The 24,399-nt window shown below is 35.1% G+C and overlaps 1 protein-coding gene across 1 annotated transcript; it reads right to left on the reverse strand.

Annotated features, from left to right (window-relative positions):
* Positions 1-9,258: 9,258 nt before the first annotated feature.
* Positions 9,259-24,017, reverse strand: LOC148598107 (uncharacterized). The gene is made up of 9 exons (XM_088562142.1): positions 23,936-24,017; positions 22,211-22,320; positions 21,423-21,504; positions 20,758-20,892; positions 20,281-20,454; positions 18,838-18,951; positions 16,561-16,590; positions 15,193-15,271; positions 9,259-12,911 (listed from the first exon to the last, which is right to left on the reverse strand). Exons 1-9 carry the CDS (start codon positions 24,015-24,017, stop codon positions 10,088-10,090), a joined length of 3,630 nt encoding a protein of 1,209 aa, XP_088418268.1. The 3' UTR covers positions 9,259-10,087.
* Positions 24,018-24,399: the final 382 nt, after the last annotated feature.

Raw genomic sequence — 24,399 nt, forward strand, 5'->3', positions numbered from 1 at the left:
AGAAAGGCAGAAAGGTCAGAATATTTTAAACTACAGCGTGAATATGAAGAAAATGTCCATCCAAGCGACAAGTAATATACATTTTAATGTTACTAAGTTTGAAGAAACCAAAATGGAACTTAAAGAGTATGAACATGATATTTGTAAAGGTGCGACCCGTGCAGGTCCGGGTGTTAAAAGAATAGGCCCGCAGCAGCGCTAAGCTTGTCGTAAAAGGCGACTAAATAGTGCTCAGAACCTTAGCCGGGGGCTAGGGCGCTCTGCCCACAGAGCAACTGGGATGTGTGCCCCACGTGGTGGAATGGGGTACCCCTGGCGTGTTACATGCTGGGGTTTTCAGGCTATAATACAGAAAACCTGACCGCAAACCATAGTGGTGCACCGTGTTGGGAAAGATGCCACGTTCCTCGCACGTTAAAGAAACCTACTGTGGCATTCTCCCGGAGTAGGAACCATAGGGCTCCGCCACAGGAGGCCAAATTGCCCGACCCTACCCATCCCTCCCTATTTCCAGTGGCAATCAAAATTTGTCGACCCCATTGTCCTTGTGTCCCGTCCCTTTTTCATTTAATCATTTCATGTTCATTTTATCATCCATTTCATGTTAATCGTCTGAATATAGCTGAAATATTGCTGCTCGGACGTTAAACCCCAAACAAACAAACAAAGGTAAAGGTGCCATTCTCAGGTCCAAAGCCCATTGGGCGATCGAAAGCGATCGAAACTCTAAGTATTTTCTTGAATTAGAAAAGTTTAGGCAAAACAATAACTGTATAAAAACAACTCAAAACTTCCGACGGTAACTTACTCACAAACACCGACGACATTTTGAACAAAATCCACAGATTTTATAAAAACGTGTACTCTTGTACTGAAATTAATATGGATAAGGCAGCGGAGATACTTGACTATATTTCCAAAAAAATTACAGAAGAAAATATGCAAATATTGGAATCTGAGGTAACCCTAGACGAGATTCGTTCGGCCTTATTCGGAATGGCTGAAAATAAGTCACCTGGTCCTTGCGGTTTAACAGTTTAGTTTTTTTGCAAATTTTTCGATTTATTCGGTGAAATTTTTATGAAGATTTTAAAGTTATAGAAAATGAACAAATCCTTTCTAGATCTATGCGCCATGGTGTGATAAATCTTGTTTACAAAAATAAAGGAGATAAAAATAATCTTAAAAATTTTCGTCCAACTTCATTACTATGCGTCGATTACAAAATTCTGGCAAGAGTTATGTCGAATCGCCTAAAACTCGTTCTGCCTAGCGCTATCTCCGAAACACAGACATGTTTTGCGTAATTTGATTAAGGTTGATCAAGAAAAAGCATTCGATCGAGTCGATCACGAATATCTCTATCTTGCTTTGGAAAAATTCGGATTCGGGCCAAATTTTATTCGTTGGATAAAAATCTTTTATAATGACGTAAGCGGCAGTATTAAATGCAACGGATTCCAAACTAAATACGTAAAAATTAGAAACTCAATTAAGCAGGGTGTCCCGTTTCTGCTCTCCTGTATGTCTCAGCTGCTGAACCTCTCGGACAGGCTATAATTAAAAACAAAAACATTGTACGTGTTAAAATTCACAATTCAGAGAAAGAGGGTAAAGTTTTTCAACATGCCGATGATACTAATATATTTATTTCCGATAAAGAGTCTACAGGTGAAGTGTTTGAGGTCCTTGACTTATACAGTCAGGCTTCAGGTGCTAAAATTAATAAAGATAAATCAGAAATTGTGTGTCTTGGAGCCGGAAAAATATCGGATCAAGAATTGTATAATCTAAAACTTAAACGAAGTGAAAATGTTACAAAAGTTTTAGGAATTTACGTTGGTAAAGATAAAGATTCTTGTGAATATCTTTATTGGAGAGACAAAATTCAAACAATTAAGTTCATTCTCTCCCTTTGGAACAAGCGTCAGCTAACCCTCCACGGTCGCGCAACTGTCGTCTCTACTTTGATCATGTCGCGTTTATATTATACGCTAACAGTTTGTCCCCTGCCTGAAATTATTAAAGTTGAACTCCGGTCAGCAGTTTTAAAATTTTTATGGAAAGGGAAATCACCTCTAATTAAATATCAGTCAATTATAGGTGCAAAGGCTAATGGTGGTTTAAACATACCAGATATTTACTTAAAAATGCAAGCATTTAGATTAAAATTTCTTAATAAATATTTAGACCCTAATTGCACTGCTCTTTGGAAGAGTGCATTTAGCTATTTCATAACAAATATCAATAATCTTGATGTTGCCGAAAATATTGTCTATTTGGTTTTAAATAACAGCCAGCTTCAACTTCCGGTATTTTATCAAGAAATGATGGAATCATTCTACAGAATCAAACATAAAATCAGCTTCAAAATGGAACCACACCAGATTTATAATACTCCAATTTTTTGTAATCCTGAGATCAAGTATAACAATGAAATTCTCCTCTTTCAAAATTTCATAGATGCAGGCTTGTTTCTAGTAAAGCACATATCCTATGAAGTGGTACCAGGTTTTCTAAATCCGAATAATCGAAATAATCCTATTACATAATCCAATCCAGATGAGAATTCCGAACACATAGCGTTATCTTTACAAAAGATTCTCGTTTCGATTCCTTTAGAATGGCACAAACATGTAAAAACTGTAAATAATCCCCAGGGTGACAAAACGCCGATACTCATAATTATCGACGAAAATGACAAAGAAATTTTCTTCAATACATGTACAACTAAGAATTTCTATTCAGTCATTTTATCTTTATCGTGAGAACATCCTACGGCCGAGAAGAAGTGGGGGAGTTTCATTCTGAACTAGAACTTACACGCTTATACTCGCTTGTCAATCAAGAAACGTTAACGCCTGATTGCCGATGTTAGTACAATTGCATGATACATCGCTCTACATTTACCCTTGAAAAATTAAATAAAATAGGTACTGTAGATAATGAGATATGCAAGGCCTGTAATCAATCAACGGAAGACTTGTCTCACCTGTGGGTCACGTGTTCATTTCAGACACCACTTCACAACTATTTAAAGGATTTATTATTTGACATTAGGAATTGTCCTGCAAATATTGTGAACTCTGTAGACTACGAACAACTTATCCTACTAGGTTATTTGAATACTTCAAAGCTTATAAATACATACTTTTTGAACTACATGATTTGTGTAGCTAGACTTGTCATTTATAAATCACGTAATTTGAAAGTGTTTGAAAACAAAAAATATCGAATCAGTCCGTTTTTTTCAAATATACAATTCACAGATACATTGAATATGCTTTTGCTTTTTATAGAATGAAAAACAAAATGAACCTGTTTTATAAATATTTTCTTAATAGAAATCCACTCTTACGACTAGAGATGGATTCACTTGTGTTTCATTTTTGATTTTTATCATATGAATGAAAGGAAAATGTTCTTGCCTAATTATTGTGATTCGTTGAATTTGTAAAACCGGGTATTGTCCGGTTCAACACAAACTTGTAAATATTAATGAATAAAATGTTTTTTACAATAAAAAAAAAAGGCGATAGAGTAGAGAGTTCGGGTTTCGGACATATCCTAGCAGGATGTTTACATTTTGCCACTCTGGTTAAATATGCTATTTCGGTGAGTTCACTGTTTTTTTTTTTTTTTTTTTGTGTGATTATATACATTTATTTGTGTGTTCTTTACTTTAATTGAACTGGATTGATAGATTTTTATCCGTATAGGCGCGTGTTGTACCCCTTTTCCTGCTTTTTAAGCATTGGAAAAAGGGGGAATGGTGCGTTTGATTTGTTTTGAAAGGTGGGTTTGATTTGTTTCTTGTTGTTTCATCGTAGAACCGAAAATGAGTTCCGAAAACAAAACACCGGAAAGGTCTGAAAATAGGAAAAATTATTCACGAAAGCATGATGGAGGAATAAGAGAAGAAAGATAGAAAAAGTGTACGAATTCAAGGAAAATTTACAAGAAAGAATGTGCAGTAAATTTTGTGAATATTGCGAAGGAAGCTTAAAAAATTACACAAGTTGCTGAAGAAGTTTGTGGAGTGAATACTGTTTTGGCAGTTGTGCCTGGTGATTTAGAGGGTGCTTATACTATAACGATGGACTCTGAGGAAAATACAAATATTTTGACAAAAGGATTTAATGTTGATGGGCATTTTGATGACTGTTATTTTCTCTTTCAAAATACAGTCATTTTTTCTTTCATTCATTTACCTGCGCATATTAACGATGAATCAATACTGAATGTTTTGAGAGAAAGAAACTGTAAGCCATTGTCACAAGTATATAGGCATGTTTATCCCGGAACTGGCGTTGCTGATGGAACTCGTTATGTTCAAGTACAATTTCGCCTAATTTGAAATCCCTGCCTTGGTCAATAAAGTTTGAAACGGGGATGGGGATGAGAAGTTTTTGAGTGAAACATGATCATCAGATACAGCTATGTAATTTTTGTGGATCTCCAGGCAATAAATATAGACAATGTCCACAACTTATTTGCGATGGCTGTGATAAACAAGGATTCAAACGAAAAGAATGTACGGAACCACCATGTTAGAAGTGTGGAAATCGATTGAAAGCTTGCTTTTACAAAAAGATAGGAAATGTAGTTATTGTTACAGGGAGCCATGTGAATGTCCATGCTTTACATGTGACAAAAAGAAGAGTGACTGTAGATGCATGGTTGTTGATTGTGGTATGATACTAGACGGATGTATCTGTAAAAAGGCAGATACTAAGGACAATACAGATGACGAAGTAAAAGAAACAGAAAGTTGAATGGATGTACAGGTGCGACATGTAGAAGGGGAGGCGACAAAAGAGGATGAAGAAGATAGAAATATGAAAGAATTTTCTGTTGTAACGGAAGTCAAGGATAATAGTGACATGTTGGTCACTGATGTCAAAGAGGCTGATAATGTGGTCTTCGGGGCCACAATGCAAAATGATAAACAGGCCTTAGGGGCCACTGCAGGTGATGAAAATGTAGTCCTCGGGACTACAGAATTAGAAAATGGAGTCCTCGGGACTTCAGATGTGGAAAATGTGGTTTTCGTGGCCAACAGTGAAAGGAATGATATAACGGAAAAACCAAATGTGGTCTTCGAGACCTCAGAAAAAGATCACGGGGCTACGGCTTGTGATGATGTTAACATCCAGTTAACAAAGGGCTTAGATGAAGGGTCTTCAAGAAAAGACGAGTTAGGTGTAGAGAACAAAGAACAGTAAAGGCAGAGAGATGAAGTAACAAAATCGTGTGACTCTGATGAAGAAATTACCTTTGTAAAAATGATGGTAAATGTATTGATATAGAAAGTGATGATATGGACACAGACATCCCTTTCAATAGAAATGACACTGGTTTGGATGCCTCTCAAATGTCAATGGATAGTTTGTCTGGTTAATCTGGAACTGGTCCATCTCAAGGAAAGAAGAAAAGAAACAAGATGAAGTTTTATTCAAATGTCAGTAATGCTGTGAGAGATAATTCAAACAAAAAGATATCGAAAATGGAGGTCTATAATTCTGTACTTCTAATTTATATGTTTGCAATGGTGCAATTAGTAAGCAACATTTGTAATGGATTGAAAGATATCAATAAATTTAAGAAATATGTATCAATCATTGATAACAATAAGATTGATTTCTTGTTACTGCAAGAAATGTTCTGGGATGATGATTTCATTTTGAATTTTGATAGAATTTATGATGGTTGTGTTTTATATTCTAATAGTAGTACTAAAAGGCAAGGGGTTGCTATTCTTGTGAACAAAATGTTAACAATTAAGTTAAAGTAATTGTCAAAGATGATATGGGTGGGTTTTTACATGTCCAATTTGAACATGAAGGTTGTATTTATAACTTGTTAAATATTTAGGCAAATAATTCTATTAAGGAAAGGTGTGAGTTTTTTACATTCCTCAATCAATATATTAGTTCTTATGAGAATATAATTGTATCAGGTGATTGGAATACAACATTGTCCAGCCTAGATAGATATGGTAAATCTGTACACAGGAATGATATGAGTTATAACTTATTATGTAATTTGATGACAGATAACTATGTATATGATGTATGGAGATGTAGAAATCCTTGTGTTAGAACGTTTTCATGGAAACGGGTAAGTGATTTTTATTTCCAACAATCAAGAAATAAGATCAGGATTATTTTCTTATTTCTAGAAATTTGTCAAGTTTTGTACAACATATAAATTACAAAGACACTACTTTAAGTGATCATTCTTTTGTTGAAATGAGAATAGTTTTTTGATGATGCAGAAAGAGGCCCAGGTGTGTGGATTTTTAATAATACATTGTCATTCTATTAAGGAAAGATGTGAGGTTTTTTTAAATTCCTTAATATATTAGTTATCGTTAGATTTCAGATAAGATTAATTTTATCAGGTGATTTGATTACAGTTATGTCAAATCAAATCAGTGATATGTTTGTATCGTATTCAATTTCACTAAAGCCTTTCAAGCTTTCCTTTGAAACAGAATGAGATTAGTCCAAGTTACTTTGATGCTTACATGAGGTTGATGTAAAATGCTGAATACCAACGTTCTAATGATTGGTAAGAGTTTTGTCCCTTACCCTAGGTCTACCTTCTTAAGCGATCATTCTTTTGTTGAAATTAGTTTTTAATGAGGTAGAAAGAGGCCGGGTGTATATATTTTGAATGATACATTGATAGATAATAGCGATCTTGTATATTATTTATGATGGTATGAAATGTTACCTTTTTGGTGGCGATGTATTGAATTGTTGGGATGCACTGTTAAATCGTTGTAAATCTCGTAATAAAATAAGGTCTCAGAGCAACTGATGATTCGATTTTTTTTAGTTGCAAGACTAGGTCATGTTTATATCTAAAGTCGAAAGAGAGGACAATTCTATTCAAAAAGGTACTGTACGTGCGTCGTCATAATCCTTATATGTAGATTTTTCATTAAGTATGCCAAGTTGTCAAAAGTACAAACGATACTCAAAGAACCTTTGTATCCACTTTAATTACGCCCCTTTTGTCAATTCCCTTCATGGCATAATTAAAGGAAACGAGCAATGGCACCTTATCGTTCTCTTTTTATCAAAGCTGCACTGTGAATAAATATTTAATTTACATCTGTCGATTTGTCAATCCATAAAGAAACACCATATAGTTAGTGAACGTATCATAACGTGGTGACGAGACAAAAAGTCCTGTAGATTGTTTCAAAATTAAAGTTTTCGCATCAAATCGTGTAAAAAGAGCGTGAAAAAAGGTAAAGGACAAAGATATATGGTTTAATCACCTAACAAATAATTTGCTGCACAGATTATTTTTTTTGTTTTTTTTTATTTTACTTATTGTTTTTGTTTTTTTTTTCTCTCTAAAATGAATTGAAACCTATTGCTCAAGAATGAAGGGAAAGGTGCTTCTATGATATATTTCACAGCTAATATAAATACTAGTAAGCGCAATCCATACAATTTATATTGTCTTTATAAGAATCATGCATTCTCTGTAATACGTGAAACACCCTACAAACACATTTTTATTTTTTGCTTATATGATGCATTGTATATATAAAGAGTAACCAAGGGAACCAATGTTATAGCGGTAATCAAAAGAATGTAATCCAGGGACAAAGACCAGACATGGAAAACAGACATGCACAACAAAGAATATAAAGTAACTAAAATCATACATACAAAGTAACAAAAGCAAATGAGCAAATCGGACTCCACTTAAAACTGGGAGCATGGACCAAGTGCACCGGTAGGGCAAGCGTCCTCTGTTTTTCCATAAACACCCGCCGAGTTGCTCATAAAAAGTCAAATCCAGGGTAGACAAACGAGGAAAGGAAAACTATGACCCGTTGAATAAATCAGTGTTGATGGTGCAGATGGATACACCATAACAATCCACGAGTTCATGATGACGACCATAAAACTTCTGTAGTGATGACTTCAATCTTCTAGCAACATAACCCTGTTCCAGAAGCATACTTGTTAAGAGATCTAGCGCGATACAAAAAGTCTGCGTAGTTTCGGCAAGCGCTGGCATAACGTATGAGTTGTGATATGAACACTCCATACGCAGGTGCTGAAGGGATGTTGCCACAGATGAAAGGAAAGTTGACAATTTTGAATGAAAAGTCATCACGTTAGTCGTAAAGTTTGGTCAATAGTTTTCCTTTACTATCGATTTCTTAGTGTAGGTTAAGATATGAGGCTGACTTCACAATGTCTGTAGTATCCTTTATCTCAAGTTCTTTGGGGTAGATGCGATGTATCAAATTCCCGAAATTAGGATTGTTAAAGATAATACGTCATTTTTATAGCGGAAACTGAGATTAAAGGATCTAGCTAAACGATATTCTTTCTTTCTGATCAGATCAGCTATAAAGTCAGCCTCATAAGTGTGAAGGTAAAAGTCAGCAAGTAAAGGAGCACAATTTGTTCCCATTGGAATGCCGACCGTTTGTTGAAAAACACGTCCACCACACTGGACAAATATGTTGTCGATTAAAAATTCCAGCATTTTGTTAACATCTTTCTCTGTATATTTGGAAGATGATTTGGAATTATTTCTTACAAAATATGAGGAATCTCTACCAAGAACTATATATTTGTATCTAGGTATACCATCTTTTTTTGGAAAAACAACGATGTATAATGTTTTTAAGTCGGGATTTTAACTGAGTATGGGGAATAGAAGTATACAGTGTTGAAAAATCATAGGTTTTAATGTTTTTATATTTAGATAATAGTCTTGAACTGATTGTCTCCAAAAGATCTTTCGAATTTTTCCGGATCCACATTGAATAAATACCACTACGGGAGTAACAAGTATTGTGTAAGGACTGTAGACCTTCTTTGACAGTTGTGGGTATGGAAGTTAAAAGTTTTGAAAGAGGTTTGGTGGTACAGTTGCAGATCCAGCTATGAAACGTTGCTTGTATGGATTCTTGTGGAGTTTAGGAATCCTGTACATAGACGGTAAATCACAATCATCGTCCCTGGTAGAGAGACCAAAAGAGGACAGCACAGATTTATGGTTTTCCACAATCTCTTCTTTGGAGAGTGTGGTAGCAGTATAGGTCTTATCACTGCTATTATTTTCTATGTCTACCTCTGATAATAAACATTGGATGTAAAACGTTTTGCAGACAAAAACAATGTTGTTTTGGGATTTGTCTGCTGGTACAACTTATTTGTCATGTATAGTAGACAATATTTTTGCTTCACCGGGGTCTTTGAAAACAAAGAAAAAAAAAACAACAGATAAATCTATTCAAATCTGCATGCTGTTATGAGATAATCCACATTGAAAATTCAACATTGTCAGTTTCTATTTACATGTATGTAAGTGTCATTTATGGAGTTTTCTCTCTTAATTCGGAATTCTACAATTCATTCTTTTTATTTTATCTCCTATGAGCACGGGCTATACGAGAGGCCGCATGTTAATATCTGCTTACTATAACATTTTAAACAAAATATCAAAAATAAAAATATGTAGGCTTTCCATCCATGTATCACATTTTGCATGAATCTTAGCTAGAGTACTAGTTAAAAGATTTTAAAATGAATTTTGAACTTGTCTAAAAGTCAAAGTCCAAAGTCAATACAGTACTTTCAATGTTCTACTGTTATTCATTTGCTTGGACAGGTTTTGTTATCGCACTTCCCATTGGAGATCGTCCAAAGTATCGCACTTCTAATAGGAGATCGTCCAAATTATCGCACTTCCCATAGGAGATCGTCCATTTGACATGATTTTATACTGTTTAATATTGGGTCATTATCCTTTTGCCTGAACAGATTACGGTATAATGTCGTTGTGTATTAGCTGTAGAAAAATCAATATATTATTGACTTAATTCTGTGGTCGATTTGTATAATTGGTCGTAAGTTATTATGTCACAAAACGCTTTACATAATGTCGTCATAAGTGATGACAAATATTACACTTACAATTTTTGTCAAACTGAGGGCTGATCTGGAAGCAGACGTGGTTGTCGATATTAATTATATAACAGCAATCTTCATTCGCAATTTTGGACATAGACATAGTGAAAATTCATCATATTGTATCGTACGCCCTATAGAAGGTCGTCCATACGATTGTATAACGAGGAAGGCCCTTTCCGATCTCGTAGTCTGTTTTCATGTAATTTATCATAAATATTTGATTCCCGTGACGTCGATCTTTTCTTCATTGACTGTTTCGATGATATAGCATATATAGGTTCGACTCCCTGTTCAAATGGAACAGTTTTTTCTTCTTGGTCTGTTTGATAGCGTTTGTCTTTTTGTGAAATAGCATAAACTTCACCACTATCCATTGCCGAACCATGACTCGACGAATTTTCATGATAACGTTTATCTTTTTCTGAAAAAGCGTAAACAGGTTCTTCGTTCCATAGCGCTTCCGGGCGTGGACTATTTTCGAGTCTGTCTGACTGTACATATGTATCTACTGCACTCATATCCATGTATGTCTCCTCAGGTTCTAACTCATCATAGTCATCAGATGGGAACATGTTTATATTTGGAGGTCTGGGTCCTACGTTTTGTTTACTCGTACCTTGTAAGTTTACTGTTGTTTTAGATTTTGTCTCATCGATATCATCATAGTCGCCTTGGAAAGAAACTAGTCGCGTCAGTGGTTTACCGTCAGAGTCATCATTTGTTTCCTTGATAATGTCATAGTCGCGTTTAATTGAAACGTTTTGTTGAACGGGGTTGTTTGGATTAGTCTTATCTCCCTGTAGTACACTTCTTTCATCAGTTGTTTCCTCAATGACGTCATAGTCACCTTGAATCGAAACGCTTCGTGCAAAAGTGTTATCACAAGTGAAACTATCGCCCATTATTATGCTGGTTTTATCTAATGACCCATTATTGTCGTCATAGTCGCCTCGTGCTGAATTGTCTCGTGACCGAGACGGATTATAGTCGGGGAGAACATCAATTTCAATGCTTCCTTGTTGGCCATGGCCACCAATTATCGGTTCATTTCTCTTATGGACCTTTGAAAGATGGTCAGGATTCCACATCATTTTTGTAATTATTGGCATGACATTTGTCCGGTCTGACACGTTCGGAAAGTCGTTCTGTGGCTCATATACATCGTGATATACTCCCTTGTTCCCAGTACCTAAATCCGCGTCTTTAATGTCAGAATAATTGTCTGTATAAACAATAGCGCTGTAGTTATCCTGTTTTACGGAGTCCTGCTCATTTGGAAGTTTGTCGGCAATAAGATCTCTAGTATAAGGAGGGAATATATTTTCTGCATCATCGTACAGGCCAGTTTCGGAGTACCTAAAATTATCTTCATTCTTAGTACTTCCTTTTTCTACGAGAAAAATTTCATTGGTATTTTGTGTATAACTTTCTGATTGTTTTGGTAAACTCTCTTCTCTTTGTTCGACCGGAAAATTTTCATCCTCAAATGCTGATAATTCTTTAATGAGGTCATCAATAACTGCGTTCGCCTGATCCCCATCTGTTTTTTCGGCAAGTTCTGCATTTGCTGTAATGTCGAATTCCTTAGACGTCTCTACAAAGGGAGAACCAGGAATGATCTTGAATTTTGTACTGTTGTATTCAAAATCAAGATCCACATTATCGTAAACATCAGTGTTGTACGGTTCTGGGGGAGAAATTATTTTATTTTCGACTGGATAAACAGGTAATGGAGGTGATATTTGCTTTTTGTCCTTGAAAGTTACTGCTAGTTCGGCATCATTTTGTTTAAAATCGACTAATCTTTGATCATGTCCAATATATTTTGAAACAATGTTGTCAGTGGAAGATGTATGAGCAATAGCCGGTAGAGTTCGTTGCGCTTTACTTGCTCTTCTTTCAGACATCCGTCTAGCAGAGCGTGCAATTTCAGATTGGAATTCTTCGGTTGTTGTTATTGGTCTCTTATCCGAAATTGTTCGCCTAGGATAAGAAGTATCTACCGATTTAATCTGTCCTTTACCCGAAGACTCTCGCATTGGGTGTGTAGTATCTAGTTGCACATTCGGTCTACCGGTAGATTCTCGATCTGCTGACGCAACCGGTTTGACATTAAAAGACTTCTGCTTCGGATTGGCAGGATTTTCACCAGATTGATCATAATCTTTTGATCCTCTGTTTGTTAAACTTGTATCCAGTAGAAGAGGAAAAGGTGGGGTATGTCTTTTAGATTGTTTTCGTTCAGATATTCTACGTGATGCCAGAGTAAGTTCAGAATAAAAGTCTAATTTGGACGATTGCTCTTCAGTATAAGTTCTCTTATTCGACTTCTGTTGCGAATTTTGTCTTGATGAAATTTCTTGGGATAATGTTGATGATCTTTTCTTTTCAATATGTTCAATCGCATCTTTCAATGACATATCTTCATATTCTTTTCTGTCAGAAGCGATTTGTGTATTATTATTTCGAGTCAGAAGACTGAGTGGCGATGGCGGTGGAGGGGGAATATTACCAGAATCTTTTCTTGTATAATTAACAACAAACGAGCCCTTTCTTGGGAAAGTATTAATAATCGGGGATCCAATGGAATGCTTTCTTTTGCTATTATTACCACCTGAATCTTTTCTATGCGAATATGGCATTTGTTGTAGATTGGCCCCTTGCCTTTCCCTTTCTAACGAGCCATCGAATATTTCATCTACATCATCATCAATCAACCTGATTGACCTTGACTTTTTGGATATTGACTCTTTTTCGGAACCTTTCTTATGCTTTTTCAGGGTATCTGTCATATCTAGGTACGTTCCGCTTTGGTTGTCATCGATATCGGCTATTTGAATTGAATAGGATCTATATGACCGGTTATCGACGGGAGTGAACGATTTATCGTCGTCCAATTCGCCAAATATTTCCTCAAATGATTTCTTCCTAGTACGGACAGCCTTAGTTCCTTTTCTATAGAGGAAGAAAACGTAGAATTTCAGTAGTTTGTGTGAATTTTGGTTTTTTTTTGTAATTTCTTGTTATTGTGTTAATATTTAATTATACAATGTACTTAACCTTTACGATTTTTATTTGTTTACTTTCTTAGATAAAACTGCCGGTCCATATAATGCTATATTATTTGGACCCTCTCGGTTTCAAAATAAGATCATAACGTCATAATTTAGGAACTTGTGTATTTTTTCTCTTTTCTTCACACCAATGATCTAGAGTAATCTATATCAAAAAGTATCATATAGCAAGTGGTTCATGCTACTTCGGGTCAAATGGCAATATATGGACCGGTTGGTCGCTCCAACAAATTCAATAGACCTCAGCTACGCTTCGGTCTATATAATTTTTTGGGGCGACCAAATCGGTCCATATATTGCCGGATGACCCTTAGCATCATGACCTATTTACTAAATATTACATATGTTGTATATATATTATAACTCATCCTTAGTCTATACAATCTAAATGGGTCCATGTGCATCGTACTGATGTCGTTAAAAGTCCATTATTTAGCAAATAGTTTATGATGCTAAGGGCCATATGGCAATATATGGATCGGTTGGTCGCCCCCAAAAATTATATAGACCGAAACGTAGCTGATTTTGTGGGGCGACCAACCGGTCCATATATTGCCATTTGAGCCGAAGTAGCATGAACTATTTTCTATACAGTTTTTTTATATATAGTTTACTCTAGATCATTTCTGTGGAGAAAAGAGAAACATACACAACTTCTCAAATTATGACGTCATGATCTTAATTTGAAAGCGAAGCGGTCCACATAATTTCTTACCGGTCCATATGGCATTATATGGACCGGTAGTTTTATCGAAGAAAGTAAACAAATCAAAATCGTAAAAGTATAATATTGATAAATATATAAAATATCAGAAGCCCCCAGATATAAATGTGTTATACGGAACGAGTGGTTCTGTTCTTGTACGACACGGGGTCCGGGAATTTGACCAGCAAATTTTTAGGGAATTATCGTTACATTTGACCAAAACTTGGGTAATTATGAAAACCCTTTTTAAGGTTTCTGCATTAAATTTCACAAAAAGTGTTAAATTGATGGCAAGTTATGACGTCACAATGGTATATTCTATAATATTATGACATCATAACTTACGACTTATTTTACACTAACGAATTTTTTAAACGCCAGATAGACCCACCACTGTTTACTATCAGTTTAATATAGACAATTAAGTTTATTTTATAGAGACACAGTAAACAAGCGATGAACGTAGAATATACGTTACGCCAAAGTCGTTTCAGCGTTTGCACACATATAACATTAAACAATATCTTAAACTGATAAAGTGCAGGGTGAACGTGTTTTTTTTTTTTCAAACGTAAACAGTCTTTTGTTTGTTTGGCTTTATTTATTATTAATTGTCAATTAATTACCAACTACCTAATATATTTATAGTATGTGTCGAGGGCCATGTTCTACATTGCCCTTGTCCTCGGCCCGAGACAAAATCGAGGGCTTATACATGTAGAAGTCAAGTACGAGATCGATATGCAAGGTGACGTGTATAAATCTTTTCATCACATATTTTCATACCAGTTATGAATTATTTACCAATGTCTCTTTTAAAGAATGAAAAATCATATAGCGAATAAAGTATGTTCACGGTCTTGTCTGTTGACTCATCTCGGTGTTTATAGTCATAGCAGCATAACGACATTGTTTATCGAAAAGTGATCGTTTTTACATGGTTCTTAATGAGTGATATTTTAAATCCAATGTTACTGCCGTGAAACTACAATCGAAAATCGCAATTTCAATCGACAATTTCTGGTTGCTATATTTATTTTGCATACGATCAATATAAAAAATGTAAATAGGATTCAGATTCAAGAGCAACTTTTAGGTTGAGACCGGTATTGCGCATGCGTTATAATTTCGATTTTTTTTTTAATTTTTTTTTGTTAGATCCAGCAATCATCCGTCTCCATTTATACAAGTACAGCTGTACAATGTGAATTACAAGTACATATACATGTTATATTTACATGAACATGCTTGTACTTTTAAGTCACGCAAAAAATTATCAGCGACTATTATAAATCCGGCCGCGGTATTTCCCGGTGCGTTCGGTATACATTGTACCACACCATGAAATAAACTTAGGGTCACAAAAGGGACACTTTGATAAAACAAAATTAACATTTATCGGTTTTCTTTTTTTATAACAGTGTTACCGCTTTTTCTTATTGTAGGGTAAACTTACTTCGGAGTTGTTGTAGCAATGAAAACCAAGGAAACGATGAAGATGAACACACATCCCAAGGCCACATAAACAATTATGCCTTCAAAAAAATATTGCATTTGTAATTCATTTGTTTCAAAAGTAGGTCTATCATACATATATCCGGTACGCATGCGCCTCAACAGTTTCTTTTTTACGAAACCAACGGCTGTTTAAAGCACACATTGTATTCTCATTTTAGGCTGATATTACCAGAGATTACGCAGCAGCTTCTACTGAATATATTATTTATATACAATGAAACCTGTCTAAATCGAGCCCCGAATAAACCGAAAACCTGTCTAAACCAGACACTTCATTAAGTCATTTCATTTCAATTTTAATATGTTTCGGTCCATCTGGTCCATCGTCCCATTTTTTTTATGAGTCCGAGTAGCTTATTTACTTTTGTTGCTTTGTGCGTATTATTTTAGTTATTGTATGTTCTTTGTTGTATCCGTCTGTCTTTCCTTGTCTGATCTTTGTTCCTGGATTATATTCGTTTGATTTCCGCTAGAATCTTTGTTCCCTTGATTATTCTTTGACATGAGCTAAGCGATAACCAGACTAAAGCAGCCAATTCTTCACTCCAAAAATGGTACGGTATAGACAGGTTTCACTCTATTATTATGACTCAATTCTTTAGATTTAGTATGGCTCCGTATATGTTGGTACAATATCTTATATAGTTCTGTTCATCCGGGCCAAAATCAAGTTGATTTTAAACACATATTTCAGAAAGGTATTCTATGGATAGTGTTCTTGTTGTCGATAAGCGATTTAAGTACCATTCTGTGTAAGAATCAGGCAATGGGTGGCACATTATTTTCCCCAATTTAGTCATTTTTGCCTAAAATATATTCAGTACATCTAGAAAACAACCAAAAAGCTATTTGAGTTAATCCTGAAGCATCTGTGACGTAGATATTTTTGACTGCTTATATAGGGAAAGAGTGCGGGAAAATTTTTCCGCCATTTTTCCGTAATGCATTATGACTAAATTTGACTTATCAATATCTTAAAAAGGCAAATTTTACAAACAGGTTATTTCTAGTGGTTATCAGGCATAATTAATTGATTAATGCAATAAAATCTCTGCGTTTTTTCCCTTTATGTGCCACACCTTATGTACATTTTGTCTGATTCCTAGACGGAGAAGTACTTAATTTTTGTGGTAAAAAGTCATATCTTTAGCTACATTTTATCTTAACAAGGCCATAACACACGATTAATTTCAGTTTTTCAAAATCTTAACTTGTGTACTTTTTCTGTGGTTCTATGGTGAAATCGACAGGCGGATGATGGAATCGATATAACCCTTTGTGTCTTCTTTGGGGTAATAAATCTTACCTAAAAACATGTTTTCTTGGGGTTCCGACTCTACAAAAACAAAAGTTAAGTGTAAGTGTTTTTAAGAATCGGGAAAAATGGGAAAAAATCAGAAATATGCATATCAAAACTCCACTTATCTAACAATGTGGTATCATTAAAAAATAATTTCTTTTTTTTTATTAGACCATTATTTTATCTCTGCATCACTGGCTTTGTTTAGAAATTGTTCAATAGAATGTTAGTAAAATTAGGTTTTTGACAGAGTTATTTGCCCTTTAAATGGTCACACATTCCCCTACTTTTTAGAAAAAAGGTCAGTGCTCATACCCTTTGAGATATTTCTGTGAAATTAATTCCATTCAAGATTGTATTGCTACCAATCATTCAACAAAGGCTTTAAATGGAGGCGCTTATCCAGCCGATAATATCCACTTATTATGTCCCCTTCCAAAAGAAATGTGTCTACCTTGACCAAATTTCTGTGCAAACCAATCCCATTTAAACTTTCATTGCTACTAACTATTTAACGAAGGTTGAAGGAAATCGTCCAAAAAAAAACAGATAAGCAATCCATGCGACAAGCCTGAATCAAGATTTTATTTAAATATTTAAAGCCCGCTTTCGAAAAAAGTAGTCTCATTTACGGACTTCTGAGAAAATCAATCCCATCAAAGTTTTTCATGCCACTAGTACAAGTAATATTAACATTCACTAATGTTTGAAAAAAATCCATGAAAAAATATAGGTGTCATCTTGACGAAAAGCCTAAATCACTAAGATTATCTAAGTTCACGCCCCCAAATATAGAGGTCCTCTCTGACCGATTTCTACGTTAATCACTCTTGATACAAGATTGTTTGCAATTTAATATTCACCAAAGTTTTAAGGCAGCGGTCAACAAAATGTATGAGCTATCCAGGCGACAACAAGTTGTGATGGACGGACAGACAGACGGGACAATTGAAGATATACATAACTAAATGTAACTGCTTACAAAAGCAAAATAATAAGCATGGGTAACAAATACATGTACTTTAGTACTCGTAGTATGTCGGCTTGGTACCTGAGGGCAAGATTTATTTGTACTCTAACGAGGCTCCGCCGGCTGCCCCCGAGTTAAATATAACTAGAGGACTACTTTATCTTACCCAATCTTGCATGAGAAATCTTTTCTCTCTTTTGAGTAAGGCTTGAATTGAAATGGTCTGCATTTAACAGTTAATTGTGACGTATCAGGCCAACGTCTTCAAAACAGTGCAAACAAACTTCAAGAAAATAACCCGCCTTAATTTTCATAAAATATTGGGAAATATCAGACAATCTAGGGTAAGATGTATTAGTTTTTTTTAACTCGGAGGAGCTTCGTTAGAGAATGATTAAATCTTACCCTTGGGTGTCTGAGATTTCTCTGTCTTGTATTTGTACATGTGTTAGATTCTTAATTTCTCACTAAAGAGATAAGAAAATTCCTATTTTAGCTGAACGAGATTTCCTTGTTAATATCTCATCCACGGGCTGAGACAGAACATGTGCTCTATCCCGTAAAAGAATAATCTAATATGTGTTTGAAAATTCTGTTAAAATAAACAACCGATGATTTGTTTATTTTAATTTTTTTTTAAGTGACCTTCATTTTAAGTCTGCATTTTATTGTTTACTTCCGGGTACTCGAAATACTGTATTACAACGTAAAATCTTCTGTTTTAAGCTATTTGTCATTTTTAATCGGTATTTTTTTTTTGTATAAAACGATGTTTTGCCCTTAACACTGAACTCCACGCTCTCTAAATGGCATATCTCTCTATGCTTTCGAATGGTAGACTAGGACCCATTCTCGTGAAATCATGGGGTCACATGACGAAAGTTACATACCCAATAGGCCCTGCTTTACGGGATATAAAAATCACGGGATTTGAGTAGGCGCTATACTCATTACAAATCCGCGAAGCTTTTTGTATGTTCTATACGACATGTATTTTGCCTAGGAGGCATTGTTCAGCACTGAGTATGGCACTTGTGTAAAAGCTTAGAAAAAGTAAATATACCCACTACCCAGGAGGTTGTATTCAACCTCGGTCAAGAATACAATTATATTTTAGGTAGACCCTAGGCTTCTTAAAGATATTCATGCGACTCACATTTAATTCATGTGAAGTTATCAGAAACTTCAGAGTGAAAAGGTAAACAAGAAATTCACATTTAGGCTCGATTCACAAGAATTTTATGTGAACTCACAAATGTTATTCTCTATTCTTGCAAAAATAATGTTAATGATTTTGGCTGTCTAATACTCACCGAAAATACAGAAATAGGCATATGAATCCATGCAGTTTCCAAACTCTGTTTTTATACTGTTACCGGTGATGTTGGCATATTGACAGGAAATGGGAACAATGTCTGCACCCACATCTACAGAAAGGGAGATATAGTTAGTTAATATATTTTTGTATTTGTGAAGAAGCAGTCACAACTACATGTAAGGAAGAGGAAGTATGTGTTTTACATTTTTGTATTGGTAAAGAAACTGATTGAGGAGGACACGTGATATCCAAGACAGTACAACAACAAACATCTATCTTAAGGTTAAGCCTTAAAGTTAACTGCTCTGCTTTTTCTCTTTTTTAGATGTTGGCTATCATCAGTATCATTTTATGCAACCTTCCTTACACCAGTCGTGATAATTCTTCTTCTAAACTCTGTATCCTTCATTCTTGTCCTTCGAATTATTTTTAAAAGATCGAAAATAAAAACAGGAAAGATGGAAAGCAATAAATTTACTGTTTACCACCGTCTAAATGGCGCCATTGCTTTAATAGTTCTCTTAGGCCTTACATGGGATTTCGCTGTATTTGCAATCGGCGACGGAGGAATAGTATTTCAATATCTTTTCACAGTATTTAACTCGCTACAAGGATTGTTTATATTTGTATCTAGTTGCTTGTTAAAGACTGACGCCCAAAATGAATGGAAGAGGAAGTTTAGTAGGTCTCAGAGAAAGTACTCTGATTCTATCAACAAAGGTTATTTTTTTGCCGAAACTACGCAGACTTTTTGTATTGTTTCCTTTCCTCTTTTGTCTACCCCGGACTTGACTTTTTATGAGCAACTCGGCGGGTGTTTCTAAAAAAGCAGAGGACGCTTACCCTACCGGTGCACCTGGTCCATACTCCCAGTTTTCAGTGGAGTCCGCGTTGCTCATTTGCTTTTGTTACTTTGTATGCATGATTTTAGTTACTCTATGTTCTTTGTTGTGTATGTCTGTTTTCCACGTCTGGTCTTTATCCCTGGATTGCATTCTTTTGATTACATATGTACATGTATGTCATAGAAAATTTAACTCGAATAATTCAGTGCCCTCTATCGGTTAACATCGGTGGAACATAACGACTGATATTATTTGGGTTATAGAAAATTATGATTTAACAAATGGGTGTTTCGACAGAAAGTGTATCTTGGTGTTAAAATACATTGTAACGGGAGAGCATGATTTACCTCTCAAATGTACATGTATAAAGTTATGATTTCGCCTCCTAGGATCGGACTTTTGACTTACTCGAATAATTAATTCAGCGCCCACTATCGGTCAAAGTCCTCACATTAATGGAGCAATCGGATATCGGCGGAATATAACGATATCGATATTAATACTTTATCGAACACCTGCATTTACAGAACGAATCTCTCAGCTAGTCTAAAAGGGGTTCGGTTTAGACAAATTTCATTGTATATATACATTACCTATTCTTTGCACATCCACGGCATAAATGTATCTGGTAGCACTTGTCCAGCTCTGGTTCAGTTGACCATTTACACAAAAATCAGATTCATACCAGTTAATAAAGGACGAAGATGATGCATTACACAGTCCAACAGCTTCCGAATGTGTTACGATTCCTATATTTACCCCATTAGCTGTAAAAAGCAATATGCATGTACACCTATTCAATATCATCTTGAAATTTCAAATTAGATAAATAATGAAGAAAATGATTCAGATTGCAGCATACAATTTACATGTAGTAAAACGACAGTAGCATGAAGAATGTTGACTAAAGCGGAAAACACGTACACGTACATACAATTTCGAAACCAAATCAAAACCAACAAATTGTTGCCTTATAAAAACAGAGTACATGGGGCTTAAAACCGAGGTGAAATACGAGCCTCTGGCGAGCGGTTTAGATTTGGTTTCGAAATGTGATGATTTACACTTACTACATATCCCTTCATAGACTTTATTACAATCCTCGGATCTGTATATGATACGCGGACCCTGGCACTGAGCTGTGAGACAATTCTGTTGATCTGTAGCTACGTTGTCCATTGAAGGCAAGATTCCACTGATCGAATCTGTCATTGAAAATTACATTTTGAGTGAAACCTACTCAAACCGAATTCAAACCATATTGACAAGATTTCCGGTTTACCCGGGTTTTACAAAATGTGTGAATTCATTATTATTATTTTTTGGATAGAACGGTTTTCATTTGAAAAATTATGAAAAGTTAAGTGTCATTAAATCTAATGTCATTACGATTACATGTATATATAGACTGGTACTGGTAGTATTGATGACAAAATACTACATGTACTTATTCCAAGCAACAAAACTGTTCACGCTTGTAAATAATTGTCATTATCTCCAAACATTATTGGACAGTTCTTTGTCAGGACAATATTTGAGAGTTCTTTGTCGGACAGCTTCTGACAGTTCTGTGTCGGACAGTATCTGAGAGATTTATGTCGGAACAGAATTTGAGAGTTCTATAACGAAACAGTACATGTATTCGACAGTTCTACATCGAAACAGTATTTGAACGTTCTATATCACGGCAGTACATGTACATGTATGTTTAACAATTAAACCTGCAAAAACTTACGTCTGTAAACTGTATTACCGCTACATCCGTCGTTGTTCGTCGTAAGGAGGGTTTCGTTTTTCAGGCAATAACAGCTTCCATTCTGCAATGTGAATGACATAATTGTCATTGTGTAAAAACCAAGCATGTGCAGCATTTATAGTACAGATGAGATCTCAAAACTAAGCATGCGCAGTACTTATACATGTAGTACAGATAAGTTATCTGAAAATGTGCTAGAACTTTGAGAAGAACAGTTCGAGATTCAGTTCTTCTGGTAGCTCTAGCTAGCAGATCTGGCTCTCGTAGAGCGTTCTCTTAAATTGTTCTTGTAAAGCTTGTTCTACTAGAACTATAAGAAGGGCTGGCTGTTGCCTTTTATATGACACTTTAAGAACTGTACTTAGATCACATTCTTCCGACAGTTCCCCTGATAGAATGGAACTGATCTCATTTGTAATCCCGAAACAGCAGTATTGATATAGCAGACACGCAAGAAAAATAATTTTAAAATGATTACATTCAATTTATGTTAATTTCTAAAACCGTTAAATATGTTTCAATAGAATCTGAACCATAGTTTAGTGCCGAATGTTTGTTTATTTGTTTTTTTTTTTATCAGTTATATGAAACATAGGTATTTGTGTTTTGCTTTATAGTGTAGCGTAATAGAATGTAAAACGAGTTTCTTGGTCATTTTGATATCCCTGTAAGAGGCGCACATGCTAGATCTGCAAGGATAAACCGGATAAATCCTATTTTCTCTTTTAATCCATTCCGAAAATGGGTATTAGTTTGTTGTTCCATACCTGATATGAGAAGATTGGCGACGCAGAACAATACTGCTGACAATAATACCATCCTGGTACATCTAATTCATAGACTTTTGAAGGAGACGAACCTAATAAATTTTGGCAGCCTATAAAATAGAAAAAAAGGATGGAAATAGTAAGATGTATCAAATGGACTAGGCTATCGTTTAACTGAATAAATGACTTTCAAAGATCACCATAAAGTCTCCAACAAGTGTATACACACCTTTCAGCAAGCCCTGAAAGGCTCCTGACCAAATGAGTAATAAATGCACGGTAACTTATCGAATTGAACGACAACTCATAAAATTTAAAACTAAATTTTATATAAGGGCAGAGAAACACATTGGTATTTTGTCGATATACTAAATAAATATCTTTCTTTTCAATTTATGTGATAAAAATAAAGAGCCAACGACCTATTCAAAGAGTAAAGATGTCATCTTTATCACCTCCTTTAATCTACACAATTATAGTTCGTTTGGCCTGTATATTTTGTCCAAACATCTTTTATGAAAAACGCGTTGCTATGAATGCAGTAAGCAGGGGCGGTTCCAGAAATTTTGAAAACGAGGGTTACTCAGAAAAAAGGGTGCTAGGACATTATTTGCCATTTTTGTCAATTTTTAACTTGAAAATGATTAATTTTCTAATGAAAAGCGGTATCCAACCCCCTGCATCCACCCTAGAATGCCGAGAATGAGAGAGAAAGTTTTTTTTTAAATTAGCTTCGTCAACTTTCAACACTGTAAGCTAATATGCGATTTCACTTTAATTGGAAATAATAATCCCTAGGAGTTGTTAATAACTACCTTTTCTACCTTTTGAATGATAAGTTTTGTAAATCTCTTTAACCGTGGTTACATGTATCCTTGATTTCACCAACAGGTACCAGTTACAAATATATTCTTGTTACCTTATGATGACCAAGTGTATGTTTTTCTGTATAGGTTACAAGATTATCAATTTGATAAAAAAAATATATATAAATTTGTCCTTTAACATGTTTAAGAACTCTTTAGAATTTAAGAATTTGTTTTTCCTATCCGACAGTCCCACAATTCCTTTGTCCGATGTCAAGCATTTACAGCGATCATGTATTTAAAAAGGAAAATTCTGAATGCAAGTCAGGCTGAGTGGACCCCACTTTCACATATTCAAGGGCAATGCGTTAAAGTAAGTTTTCCCTATTGATCAATAAATGGTGAACTTAAAAATTATCGTCCTGAAAATAATCTAAACGGGTTTAATATATTGAATACTTGTTTACCCAGTTTTCCTCTACTATACTTTATTACTCTCTTTTTTTTTGTGATATGCCGTCCTACCATTTATGAACAGACATGAGAAGTTCCCCGGAATCTCGTTAACGTCATAGACATAATTCAGAAGGGGTGAAAGGGATTGCCTTCTCCCTTTTTTATATTTTCATATGTAAAATTAACAAAAAAAGGCAAATATGTCTAGCACCCCTTTTTTTCTCAGGAACTCCGGCCGGAACCCCTCTTTTTCAAAGTATCCACTGCATTGCGAATTAATAATGTTCGAAGGCAATATCACATAAACAATTTGACATTTAGATTAACTGCGGGATGTATTGCATATTATACATCCACGCGGTAGGGTGTGGATAAAAAAAAAGGTACTGAAGACAAATGTTGTGGATGAGTAAGTTCTAGACCTCTTCTTGACTATAAAATCGACCAATATATTTTAACTTACCTATCTTAGCCGCGAAATTTGAAAAAGTTTGATATGTCCCAGTCCAAACTAATTGGCTATCCTTTGTCACATGTGACGTCATTTCCGTTGAACGGCTGGCTAATTTCCCACCTACATTTGCACAAAATGTCCTTGCTTCCGGCCACGTCGTGGGCGTGTTATAAAATATTAAGGATGGTTTGACTAAAAAATATAAAGATATTTTAAAATGTTTTGTCGTGGTAATTTTCTCTTGATCTTTCTGCCTCCAATCATACATTGTATTTTACTCTTTGTTTCTTTAAAATTCGTTTTGATGGTATTGTGAATTGAATAATTAGTTAGAAAGAGTATATAACCAAAATATTATCTCAAGTGTCGAAGAACGGCAAGATTTTGCAAATGTGCGGAACCTGTTCTGCTATCGAGTTAAATCCTCAAGCGTTCTTGGCACGAGTGATCATATTTTGGTAATTCACGATAAC

Source organism: Perna viridis, chromosome 14 (genome assembly GCF_037379345.1).
Source record: "Perna viridis isolate PV_CMFRI_1.1 ecotype Kerala chromosome 14, ASM3737934v1, whole genome shotgun sequence".
Lineage (NCBI taxonomy): Eukaryota > Metazoa > Mollusca > Bivalvia > Mytilida > Mytilidae > Perna > Perna viridis.